This window comes from Crocodylus porosus, unplaced genomic scaffold (genome assembly GCF_001723895.1).
Source record: "Crocodylus porosus isolate Cpor-Errol unplaced genomic scaffold, CroPor_comp1, whole genome shotgun sequence".
In the NCBI taxonomy this organism is placed as follows: domain Eukaryota; kingdom Metazoa; phylum Chordata; order Crocodylia; family Crocodylidae; genus Crocodylus; species Crocodylus porosus.
Window position 1 is genome coordinate 917,144 of NW_017728916.1, and position 13,568 is coordinate 930,711.

Below are 13,568 nucleotides of genomic sequence, written 5' to 3' on the forward strand. Positions count from 1 at the left end.
AGGTTTGTCTTGAATTTGTCCTCTTGCCACTACTACAGAAGGGAAAATAAATCGGGGGGGCTCAGGTAGCCCCTTTGCCCTCTGCCCCCCTCAGTTTCTTCCTTCTGCAGCCCCTACCCCCATTAGATGCTAGCACATGAAAGTGAAGAGTAAATTTGAAAAAACTGACCTTGAAATAAACATAGCTACAGAAATTTGCCTATAGTACCCATAGACTTAGTTCATCCCAAAGTGATATATTTTACTTTTTTTGAAACTGCTGCCTGTTTTAGCACAGATGCTCCATAAACACATTGTTAAGTAGCACCTCAGAGTATAAATTATGCCTGATATTAGTCCAAAACCAAAAGTCTCATGATTTACCACATAGTTCATTAGACTGGGCCGCAGCAGAGTCAACAGCATTTAAAGCTATTCCACAGCTCAGCACTACTCACTATGTCTGTGTACTCCAGAAACCACCTTCCCCAGCCCCCGCAAAAAAGGATCTATGTGCTGATTAGCCCCCTTCTCATGACTGAAACCAGGTTTTATTGTCATGAGTACTGGCATCCTCCAAAACTTTATATGCAGATGGGGCATAGGGCAACCCGGTCTGGCTTCACCTCATGGAGGACAGGCAAGCTAAGGAAATATGGGCTGGATGAATGGATCATAAGGTGTATAGAAACCTGGATAGAGCGCTGGGCTTAGAGGGAAGTAATCAATGGCTCAATGTCTAGTTGGCAGCTGGTATCAAGTGGAGAGCCCAGGGGTTGGTCCTGGGGCTGGTTTTGTTCAATGTCTTCATCAGTGACTTGGAAGATGGCATGGAGTACACCCTCAGAAAATTTTCGTATGACACCATGCTTGGGGGAATAGTAGTTATGCTGGAGGGTAGGGCTAGGATTCAGAGTGAGCTAGACAAATTGAAGGATTGGGCCAAAAGAAATCTCATGAGGTTGAACAAGGACAAGTGCAAAGTCCTGCACTTTGGACGGAAGAATCTCATGCACCGCTACAGCCTGGGGACTGACTGGCTGGGCAGCAGCTCTGCAGAAAAGGACCTAGAGGTTACAGTGGACAATAAGATGAATATGAGCCAGCAGTGTGCCCTTGTTGCCAAGAAGTCTAATGGCATACTGGACTGCATGGGTAGCAGTGTTGCCAGTAGATTGAGGGAAGTGATTATTCCCCTCTATTCAGCACTGGTGAGGCCACATTTGGAGTACTGTGTCCAGTTTTGGGCCCCCCACTATAGAAAGAATGTGGACAAATCAGAGAGAGCCCAGCGGAGGGCAATGAAAATGGTGAGGGGGCTGGGGGACATGACTTATAAAGTAGAGGTTGTGGGAATTAGGCTTATTTAGTCTGCAGAAGAGAAGACTGAGAGGGGATTATATGAGCAGCCTTCAGCTACCTGAAGTGGGGTTTGAAAGAGGATGGAGCTGGACTGTTCTCAGTGGTGGCAGATGACAGAACAAGAAGCAACGGTCTCAAGTTCCAGCAAGGGAGTTTAGTTTAGATATTAGGAAGAATTTTCTTACTAGGAGGGTAGTAAAACATTGGAACAGGGTACCCCAGACAGACTGTAGAATCTCCATCCTTGGAGGTGTTTAAGACGCAGCTAGACAAAGTCTTGGCTGGGATGATCTACTGGGGACAAGATGACCTCCTGAGGTCTCTTCCTATCCACCTTTTCTATGATTCTATTACTTCTCATTTATACCACTGTAGGTAAGATGAGATTCTGGTCCAACATTAAGAAGCTGATTAAGAAGCTGATTTTTAAATTTCAAGCTAGATTTTTCTTTTAAATAAACAGTTTAAAATTATTTTCAAAACAATCACTAGACCCACTGTGGTACCATCTCTCTAATTCCTGAAGAAATAGATAGTTAAAAGATGTTAACACTACTTTAAAGATGGGCCTAGCCTAGAAATGAGAGACAGATAATCATAATTATTTGGCTTGTACTTAAGCACTATCAGATAATGAAGATGAATCACATCTTGAGAAACCATTTACTTCACATCCGTTTCAATTAAAGTGTGGAAGCAGGCAATCTTAAATACAGATGCTTTATGTAATATATCAACATATAGTGAAATCAACTGAGGAATTATCTGACTTGCCTTTGTCAGCTATTAAAAATATGTCAGCAGAACATTGTTGATTCTTCTCCATGAAATGAACAAGTTCAGTGACTCAGTCAAAACAGATCTTATTCATTCATGTTCACAGCTCAGGCCACATTCCCATGTTGATTCTTGCCCAAAAGATTGCGCTCTCCCAATTTATTAACTGGAAGAGACAGTATTAAAAGGGATAAGGGAAGAGCTTGCTGTTGCTTAAGAAAACAAAGAAACAAAACCAAACTAGTGAATATTTTCATGAATAACCATCCTCCCCCCTCATAATTCAGATCACTGTGATCTATGGAGTTATATGACTGAGTGTTCATGGGAACAACTGCTGAGTATCTGGAAAAAAGCAACTCATGAAAGTTCATACATTATAGCAGGACATATTGTTGAATATTTGTGCCCCAGATGATTTAAGGGTTGTTATCTGTCATTTGCTCATTTCTCACTTAAAACACTTCCATCATCCAATCAAGGAGAAGAAAAAAAAACTACACAGGTGACCAGCCATGTAACACAGGTAGTGGATGGATAAAGGGGAAAAAAAACACATATAATCTACAGGCTGCATCTACAGGAATTATTCATTAAAAAAATTTAGGAGACAGTTGTGGCTTTGCTTGAAGCCCTAAACAGGGTGCAGAACATTGTGCAGGCCCTGCAGCAAGCAAGAAGACAGATTGTGATATTGAGTCACAACCTTCTGGAGTCTCCCTTGCTTCAGAGGAAGCTCTCTTCACTAAGAAAATGCTTTGTACAGTGAACTTCTTCCCCCACCCCCATGTCACACCCACCCCCGGAGCAAGAGCGTAGCTCCACCAGGTGGTGAAATGCAACAGCTGGAGCCAATGCTCTGTCCACCTGCCATCTTTTCCTGCCCATTAGTGCAGGGCAAGGGCACATAGCAACCTCAGAAGCGCTGATCCTCTCTGAAGAGTAGATGGCCCAAGCAAATAAATGGCCACAGTCTGTCTCACACAGCTATGCAAGCCAGGAGACAACCTGCCTCTGTAAATACTAGGCTAGAGAAAATATCAAAGAGTTTGTTAAAAAGTCCAGGGATTAGAAAGAAGTTAAACAAAAATGATGTACATGCTCTCTTTTACTATCCCTCACAATACTACAAGTAGGGGACATAAAACAAAACTTTTAGGTAGCAAGTAGAAAACTAACCTAAGAAAGTTCTTCATAAAGCATATTCTTCTTTGGCAATGCCTCACAGTCAAGGATGATTGTCTTCCATGATTGTTTTATCTATGGGTGGTGTGCGATTCCAGATTCTTGATTCGGTCTGCAACGTGCTGTTTCTGCCACTCCCACTTTTTCATTTCCTGTTGTTGTTATAAGGTTTCAAAGTACTGAGATCCTTGCAGCAGACTCTTCCTCCATTTGGGGTGCTCCCGGGCAATAGTCTCCTACGAGTTGATAGCAATGTTGCATTTTTTCAAGCTGGTCTTGAGGATGTCCTTGAAGCACTTTCTCTGCCCTCCTCTTGAGCGTACATGTGAGCTGGGAGAATAAAACTTGCTTTGGGGGTCTGGAGTTGGACATCCAGATGACGTGGCTGGATTCATAAAGCATGTACAGCAATTCGTAAAGCACGTAATGATTGTGGAGCTAATTCCCACAAGATGTTGTGGAGGCTAATACTTTAACCCAGTTCAATAGGGGACTGGAAAAATTTGTGGAGGAAAGGTTCAGCCATAGGGACTAGACAGGGTGCAGCTTCTGAATCAAAACTTCCTAAGCCTCCGAACTGCAGAAGCTGCAATGGGAGAGAAACAACAGACGGACATTTCAGGACATACCCTGACCAATTTCCCCCTCAGCCTCTACTCTCTGCCCCTGTGCGAGACAGGATACTGGGTTAGATGGATCTATGGTCTGACCAAGTAAATGGCCATTCTTATGTTTTTATCTTCTGAGAATGGGTCCATTCAAAGAACATCTGAATGAAATCTTTTAAACTTCCTAAGAAGATGAAACTATATCCACAGCTAATTGTTCAGCAAGTATAGCAAGACACAAGGCCATATTTTAAAACATTTGTGTACATTTCAAGGTAGACTTTCCAACATAATTACCTATGCACTGCACTGGAAAGTGAGAATTTAGATGACATAAGAACAAATCTGAACCTTTGTTAATATTCAGCCAAATGTACGTTGAGGGTTTTTTAAAGCAATGATAATAAAGTGCTTTTATTTTTTGGTTTTTGTTCTGCCTATCTGCTTGGCCATGAGAACAATTTGATTTTTCAAGATATTTTTCTTATTATGTTGGGGTTCATCCATCACTGGTTCTTAATAGATCTATTGAGAAAATGAAATTTCAATTCTATGAAAAACTGTAATGTTTTGACATTTGCTGTTGTCCTGAAACAGGGCAAAATGATAAAGTACTGAACACATTCTCCTGCAATGAAGATTTCCAAAACATTTTTATTCTGAAATGTCAACAATTTCATCTGAAACAGAACGTTTCCCTGTTTTCTCAAATGGCACCTACTGTGCAAAATAAATCTTGGTGATATCAAACAATATTAGTTTGACCTTTTGCATCTCTTTATAGCATAAAAATGCATTCATATCTTCCTTGTGCTATTGCATTGATACCTTCTCCCTTGGGCAAGTGTGTATCAAGCAAAGCTAAATAAGATATAATCTAAGGAGTTTTTGTTTTAAGTTATTTTGTCTCTTACTATAAGCTGCCCTGAGCCTTTGTTGGAAAGGGCCACATAGACATTGAATAAATAAATAAATAATGCTTAGGAAACAGGCAGCAACAGTGTTAAGCTCTGACATATGATGTAGATTTAGTGACAACTAGAGAACCATTCAGAATTGTTATAACTGGATAATGATTGTTGCAAAAAACCAGTTTGCTGTGAAAGTGCTTGAACCTTTGACAGATTAATTGAAATCCATACAGCCTGCTGAGCAATTTACATGTATTTGTTGTAAAGTACATTTCAAAATCATCTGTTTTGTGTATGCACATCAAAGTGCCGTTTTACTAAATTTACCCTATAATGAAGTTCAATATGGGGGAAGAGATGCGAGGCAAATATATGTGTATAACAAATAATCCTTGAGCTTGTAAGGTCTAGAAATACAGGTTCTTTTCAAAGGGATGTCTACAGTATTTATTTATTTATTTATTTATGTCAATTCAGTAATATTCACTTCACCTCTGACCTGGGGATCCCTTATCTGGGCTGAGAGTGGACATTGCCCATAGTTGTGTTCTGAGGCTTATGGCCAAGGTAACAATTGTGTTTTTGATGGTGTTTGTACTAAAGAAACAACTTCTTATTCCTCTAAGTATTTATTTATAATTGTGGTAGTGTCTAGAAGCCCCAGTACAAGATCAGGCTCCATTATGCAGGGCTCTGTTCATACCCTATGACTGTGAGAGGGTTAACATAGGACTCTGCTATCTTGGCAACTGAATGGCATGTAGTATGTCCTGACTGGCTTCTTTTCCAGAGAGGAAAACAGCCTCCCTGCTTAAAATACATACCCTAATTCTGAGGGACTGATACTGGGGGGAAAAGGTATGTGTTGTATCTGAAAAAATACGGTATATTCATAGAAAGGTGGTCCAAGTCACAAGGAGCTTACCATCTAACACTGCTGAACAAGGCACCACGTTGCAATGACTCTTGGTCACTGTGGTCCGGAATGAGACGTGAATAGCTGTGCACATTTTACCAGTCCCCGGCATTATCCGTTCCAGGTTTGTCTTAAGACCCAAGGCTCGCTGAGAATGGAGTCTCACTGTCTACAGAAGATGGTGCTTTTCTAGCTATTTTTTCCTGCTTGGTCAGATAAAAGACAGGTCATTTAATATGTAACAGCTGCAGTACGTAGGAGTGACTCTGGTTAACAGATATGATGCAGTGACACAGTTGCTTTTGAGAAGTTTCCTCACAGGGAACCTAATGGATATTCACAGGGAACTCGAGATGTGGCCAGAAAACAACTGTACACCCCAAATTGTCAGGATGTATCAAAAGAATGACCACCTGGAAGAAAACATGCAGAAAACTGTCACCATCTCCCTTTGTCAGATGCAGGTTCTGATCTCACACTGTTGTATCACCGTTGTTGCAATAGACTTATCCTAATTTTCACTAATGTAAGTAAAGCCATAGTTAATATAAGGAAAAAGGATCAGTTAAAATAGGCTCACATTCAGGACCAGTACCTCAGCTGGTATTTTAAGTAGGTATAACTGCATTGTTTACAGTGGAGTTATAGTTTTTTGCTGGTGTAAATCAGTATCTGTCCTTGTTCAAACACGGGGGAGAGAGGGGAATTGGGCGGGGGCATTTCCCATAGCAATATATTACTTTAGCTAGAGAGAGGACTAATTTCAGTGAGTTAACACGGCATCTGCAGGTTATCAGATTGCTTCACAGCACCTAGCAACTTCAGACTGAAACATTCCAGCAAGAAAGACCCAGTTTTTTCAAGGCCACGCACACACACACACACACACACACACACACACACACACACACACACACACACACACACACACACACACACACTCTCCTCCTCTAAAGGAGCCAAAACTGCCCATAACACATTTGACCTCTTAAAGGACAGTGCAAGGTCCAGCCTGTCACCTGGTGTGCCATTTCTGATTGCTCTTTCTGTAAATGAAATGAGTTTACAAAGAGATTAGAGTTATTTGTCTTTTGACATAGTAATCCCACATCCTTCTTATTCTTAAATTTTTGTGGATATTGGAGGAAACAGCTACCTTCCCAGGGATTAGATTCTGAGGCCTAACGTTATTCTTTGTAGCAAGTACTTAAAAGCCAACAGACCAAATATATGAGGTGTTATTCCTGGTAGATGTTGCTCATGCATAACGACACACAGGGTCAACAGTGTGGAAAATAATCCCTTTGCTGCCAAACTTCACACAGCTCAAACACGGAGGAATGGAGAGAGACACAACATTCATTTGTTCTGGACTGCAAATTTTCTTCAGTTTTCAGATCCCAAGTTGCTAGTGTGTTTAAAAATGATTTTTTTCAGAAATATTCTAGATAGGAAGAAAGACAGGAGAAATTCTATGTATCATTTATTCTAAGTGACAATCACTCAGCTAAATCCCTGGAACTCAACTGGGAACATCTTAAGAGAGGAATGTGAATGTTAATACAAACTAACCATTTGTCAGAGGTGATAGTACTGTACTCTTTTCCCAGACCATTGGTGGGTTGGTCTGATTGGACTGATTTTTCTCTGTGGTGTGACTACCAATAGCAATTGAGTAGACGTCAGATGCCTCAGTCAAGACTGGTGATTTCATTGTGCAAGTTCTGTGCTAACACATAAACCAATGTATGCCCTGCTGCAATAACCTTACAAGCCAGATAGTCACAATGGAGCAGCTGCTAGCAGCAAGCATTAGAGGGTCTCCTTTTGTCCCTAGGCTGGTTTCCTACATTGAAATTAATATGCAAAAGGTGTTCATAACATCACCAGGTAGCTATAAGAGATCCTAGAGCTAAATATAGAAATCTCTGTCCCACACCTGTTATTTGTATGGTCCAAGCAAGGTGCTGAGAGGAAGCTAAGCTGGGGCCTATTTCCTGGCCCCGTTACCTGGGGGGTCCAGAGGATCTCAGCTGAGCCATATTCCATCTTTCTAGCTCCACAACAAGGCAGCACCTCTGCCAGTGGGTAAATTTTCATCTTCTTTTGCTGCTGAGTGGGTGAACAGTAACATTTCTGCTTCCAGGGTTGGAGTTGTGATGGTCTCACCACCCCCAGACACAGCTTTTTTGCACATAGAAACCTTCCAACCACAGAGAAAAACAAAACAAATATTACAATATTGTGCAGCTAAGTGTTTTAGACTGCCAGACAATGCTTATACGGAGGACAGCAAATACAAAGAACCAGGATATGTATAACACTGTCATCTTCTCCTTTACACATAACAGTGCTGTCTGGGCACAGAGAAACTCTCTAGAGGAGGAGTCAAAACAAGAGAGTTCTCCTTCCATCATAGATTCATAAATTGTCAGGCCAGAAAGGATCTTGAAAGACCATCGGGTCTGGCCCCCTGCACCAAGCAGGAAAGATAACTGGGGGGTCAGGTGACCCCAGCAAGGTGACTGTCCAGTCTCTTTTTGAAGATTCCCAGCACAGGTGATTGCACCACCTCTGGAGGAAGCTTATTACACAGCCTGGACATCCTGACTATGAAGAAGTTATTCCTAATGTTGAACCTGAATTGATCTTCCAGGAGTTTGTGGCCATTACTCCTAGTTTTCCCCTCAGGTGCCCTGGTGAACAGTTGCTCACCAAGCCCTTGTTGTACTCCTCTAGGGTAGTGGTAAGCCACTACCAGGTCCCCTCTAACACTTCTTCTCTTCAGGCTGAAGAGTCCCAAATCCCTCAGCCTTTTCTCATATGGCTTGCTGTGTAAGACTGTGATCATATGAGTGGCTCTTCTCTGGACTCTCTCAAGCTTGTCCATGTCCTTGTTAAAGTGGGGTGCCCAGAACTGGACACAGTACTCCAGCTGCGGTCTCACCAGCACTGAGTAGAGCGGAAGAATCACCTCCTTGACTTTGCTGGAGCTGCATCGATTGATGCATGTTAGAGTATTATTTACCCTACTGCTTACAGCATCACACTGCCAGCTCATATTCATACTGTGATCTATTATTCACCCCAGGTCCCTTTCATTCGTGGTGCTAGGCAGTTTGGGGCCACCAAGCCTGTAGGTGTGTTGGGGGTTGTTCGTCCCAAAGTGGAGCACTTTACAATTCTCAATGTTGAACTTCATTTGGTTCTGATCCACCCAATTTGCCAGCCTGTCTAGGTCTGCCTGTACCTGTAGCTTCTCTTCAAGCATGACCGCGCTTCCCCATAACTTGAAGTCATCTGCGAACTTGGCCAGTGAGCTTTGCACCCCCACATCCAAATCATTAATAAAAATGTTGAAAAGTATTGGACCAAACACCAACCCCTGTGGGACACCACTGCACACACCAACTGCAGGTGCTTCCTCAGCCTGATGAAGGGTTTTTCAACCTGAAACCTTGCTAAGATATATTTCTGTAACTATTCAGTTGGTCTGCTAAAAGATACCAGATTGACCCAAAGAACCTTGTCTGCCAGTGCCATGTCCTTAGACCAACACCCGTAGCACCTGACTGGAAGGACGCAGGGCCCTGGGCACATCTAAGTCCCCGGGCTGGGGCTGGCAGGGAGAGTTCTCTGGGAGCTGCTGGAGAAGAAGCTCCTGCAGGAGAGGAAAGAAAGGCTGTCACAGTTTGGCTGCCTGAGATGCTGCTGGTGCTGTTGTGCTGCTGCTCACTAAGTTATTTTGTTGTCATTTAAAGTGGTGGACCGGGATGAGACTGTAGGGGAGGAGGAGACTCATTGGGGCACACTACTGTGTCATGTAGAGGGCCCAGCATCAATGAGGGTGCACCTTAACACACACACAGTCAAACGTCACAAGTTTTGCTTGTCAGCACCTTGAGGTGCAGTTTCCCAGAAACCCCTTCACCCATCTCCTTGAAACTTGGCAGGCTGTGTGGCATCATCAGGGACTACCAGGACCTCTGTTTTTACCCCCTGTGCCTTCATACTTACAAGTGACATGAGTTTTGCTTTCAAGATTTTGAGGTGCAGTTTCCCAGAAACCCCTATACCTATCTCCTTGAAGCTTGGCAGACTTCATGCCCACAGAAGGTGCTACCATTCCTGCTGCTTTCATCTAAATATGTCAAAGAATGTCAAAGTTATAGGCAGGTTCATGCTTCCCTGTTATAGCCTATGGGCAAAACGTCAAAAAATCATCAAAACAGCAAAATAGTGTCGACAAAATGAAACAGAACAGTGCTTTCAACATAACATGAAACTTAAAACAAAACACTGTCCTGTCAAAACAGTGAAATGGAGGTCGAAACGAAATGGTGCTGTTTTGCACAGCCCTAGTGACCACTGCTGTAGAGGCTTGCCTACTGCTCTACAATAGATGTTGCTGTTTAGTTCTTCTCATTCATGTATGCCCATGTTTGTTGAATCTACAAAAGGGATGGAAGGCTAAAGTGGATCCTGCCAAGTCCAGAACAATGAAACAACCTCTCTGCCTTGACAGTATTTTGTTGGGAAGGTGAGGCACTGTTTTGCTTCCTTCTGATTTCCTTGCTCCAAAGGGAAGGACTTTGTAGATGCCAAAGGTAGAAGTTAGCAGGTCTCTCCCTTCAGTGAGAAAATTGTTGAATCAGAAGGATTCACCTCCCCTCAGAACTTAGCCATTGGCTATACTTTGCTCAGTCAAAAGGGATCCCTGTGATCTGGAGGGCATGAAGAACTAAGCTGCATATCTACGGGAACTTTTCAACAAAATGGTTTTCTTGTTCATCCAAGACGTTTCATCAAAACACAATGTTTTGGGGGTCAGAGAGTTGGTTTGGGCAAGTTTTTCACGAAAAAAATTGCATGCAAAAGTTCAATATTACTCAATTGCAGCATGCTGAAATTTTGCAAAAGAACAATTCCTGCTTTCTGGCTGCAAACAAGATTTCATTTATAAAATTAGGCTAGATGCAGAACTAAGATAAAAGAACAAAAATGAAAAAGAAGTGTGTCAAAATGATACAAAGGAAACGTTTGGATTGACCCAGACCAATTGGTTTTCCATGGATTTGCAAATATTTCTTGAGATTTGGGGGCAGGGCGGGAAGGGTTCCCAAATCAGGAAGGAAAAATGCTTCAACAATTGTGAAAAGTTTTGCTTAAGCCAGACCCTGCTGCCTTCAGCTCAGCATGCCTCATTTCTCAGCTCATCCCCAAAACAGCCTAGCTGTGACCAGTTTCACTTCCTCTTTTGGGGAACTGTGAAAAGTTTTGCTCAAGCCAAACCCTGCTGCCCTCAGCTCAGTGTGCCTCATTTCTCAGCTCTTCCCCAAAGCAGTGGGATCAGGGAGTCTTTGTGGTTCTGGTGCGGGGGGCAGAGGCTGCCTGTGTCAAATGTCCTCAGCCCCACAAGTCTGGTTCAAGAAATCTATTTGTTACCATTTTACCCCCTATCTCTGACTGTGTAGCTCATCCTCCCATCATATTGTCTCCTCCTAATAGCTGCCCTCAAGCCATCTCTTCCGCTGGATTCCACTCCACTTCTTACACTTTGCTCAGTCCCTCGGGAGCCTGGGACAGGGACAATGTCAGGCATTAAACAGCAGACTCTCTGCAGGCAGAAAGCTTTGAATCTGCTCTTTGACTCTGAACTCTGCAAAGGAAGCATGGATAGGATGCTGGAGTCAAGATACTTTGCCCCATGTAGTTCCTGTGCGTGGTGGTGTGGGGGGAACAGGGGGTGAGAGGGAAATGATAAAAGAAGCATCATTTCTCCACATTGTTTGTAACTGCTAGTATTTACAATTGTCAAACCCTCCCCTCCGTTCTTTCTGGAGCTGTAACACACCTCGGCAATGACTAGGAGAAGAAACTATTGGCTATTGTATATGCAGTCATCTGGCATGCTGCAGATATATCAGGGAAAGCAGGGACCACTCACTAACACAGCAAAGCAGCTTTCAGTGTGGAGCTTGGGGATGCTTGGAAGGAAAGAAAGGCGTGAAAAGACTGGCACTGGGTCACCTGAATCTGACAAGCCCAGGAGAGCAGGTGGGGATACAGAGATTTAACAGATGAAAGGATTATGTGGGATGTCAAGAGAGCGAGTCATTGGGGAGAAGAGGTGGAAAGAAATGCAAAAGGGACACATTAAGTGAGATCCTTTTCTAAAGTCAGAAACAGTGTGCTGGGCATTTGAGTCAGACCCTGCACACAGGACAAAGGGGCTTCTTTTTTTAAAAAATGGCAGCTGCTTCCTCTGCCTCACACACCTGGAGATAAAGCCCGGGTCTTAAATTGGCAAAGGATGAAGAGAGAGTGCATCCGCTGAGTTGGCAGCAGATAGAAGAATTTTGAAAAAGCAAACCTGAGAGTTCCCCTTTCCCTGCCTGCAACCTCAGAACTGAGCTGTCCAAGGAGGAAAGGACAAAGCGAAAATCACATTGGATTCAGCTTCCCCCAGGCAACAAGAGAAACGGGTCTTAACGGAGGGTTTATTCATCAGAACTTTACCTCTGCTTCCAAGCCATGGGCAGACACTTCTGGTTCCCCTTGCAGTACATCTCCAAGTCCTTCTGGAGGTCAGAGGATCACAATGGCACTAACTTCTTCTCTGCCTTCTATGGCTTTCCCAACCAGTCTTCATTTTTCCACGGTGATTTGGATCTGGATGACATAGGGGATTTTGACAGCAGCACCAGGTATGAAGGGGAGTCCCAGAGCCGGACAGTGAAGGCACTGCTCATTGTGGCCTATTCAGTGATCATCTGCATCTCACTCTTTGGAAATATCCTGGTCTGCCACGTGGTGATCAAGAACAAGAGGATGCACTCAGCCACCAGCCTCTTCATCGTCAACCTGGCTGTTGCGGACATCATGATCACCATATTGAATACACCCTTTACCCTGGTAAGCAGTGCCGCACCCCCACCACAGTGAGGATGGGCAACACCCTCTCTGGCACACCCTTATTCACATTCACACACCACACACTAACTATGCACCTTGCTCTCCACTGCTTGCACCTTCCACCTCTCTTTGCTGAAGGCTGCCACTGGCTTTGAAGTACACGTGCACTTCTGTGCAAAAGTGTAAAGCCAGAAAGTGTTATACAGTGGATTCCACACTATAGAATTGCTGGTTAATAGAATCTGCTGCTTATTTGACTCAATATGGCAAAACCAACACCATTTGTATATTATTACATGTAAAAATTGCTCAAATTAGAATTACAATTTTTGGGTTTGGGAATCATTTTACTGGAGAAGTTTGGGGATTTTGCAGTTTTGTGAGGAGCTTTTTGCAGGCTGACAGAGATCTGGCCGGCAGGGGGTTGGGAGGGAGCAGGAGGAGGGGAGTTAGCCAAGGGCACTGTGTGCATGTACTGTCCACAGGCAGCCTGGAGAGCAGCTCTCACGGGTAAGTGGAGGGAGGGGGGAAATTGAGCCCCTGTAGGAAGGGAAGGAGGGAGTTGGGCAGGGCTGGGGCCCCAGTGGGGAGTGGCATGGGACTGCAGGAGCTGTACTTTTGAGGGGCACAACCCCCCTCTGCTGCCCTGACTCCCCATGCCTGCCCCCATCCCCACCTCATGCACAGATCAGGGGGTGCAGCCCCCTCCCCTGCCCCTCCGGGAGCGCGTGTCATGTTGGGGAGCTAGCCTCACCCCCCACACCCAAGCCTGCAGGAGGCAGCAGAAGGTGGGGAGCAGGGCTCCACCCCGCTGCAGCAGCTACTGCCTTCTCCTGAGGGCAGGGGGCTGCAGACTTGGGCCCCTGGCCCTGTAGCCCTGGCAGCTGGGGGCCCCATCTGGCAGAGCTGAGGGGC

General features: G+C 44.1%; 1 protein-coding gene across 1 annotated transcript in view; it reads left to right on the forward strand.

Annotated features, from left to right (window-relative positions):
• The first annotated feature begins 11,325 nt into the window (after positions 1 to 11,325).
• The window catches only part of LOC109310875 (probable G-protein coupled receptor 83), a 9,238-nt gene continuing 6,995 nt past the window's right edge, over positions 11,326 to 13,568 (forward strand). The window contains exon 1 of the mRNA XM_019536214.1: positions 11,326 to 12,653. Within this exon, the coding sequence (XP_019391759.1) occupies positions 12,273 to 12,653 (381 nt within the window). The 5' untranslated portion in view covers positions 11,326 to 12,272. The remainder of the gene's footprint in view (positions 12,654 to 13,568) is intronic.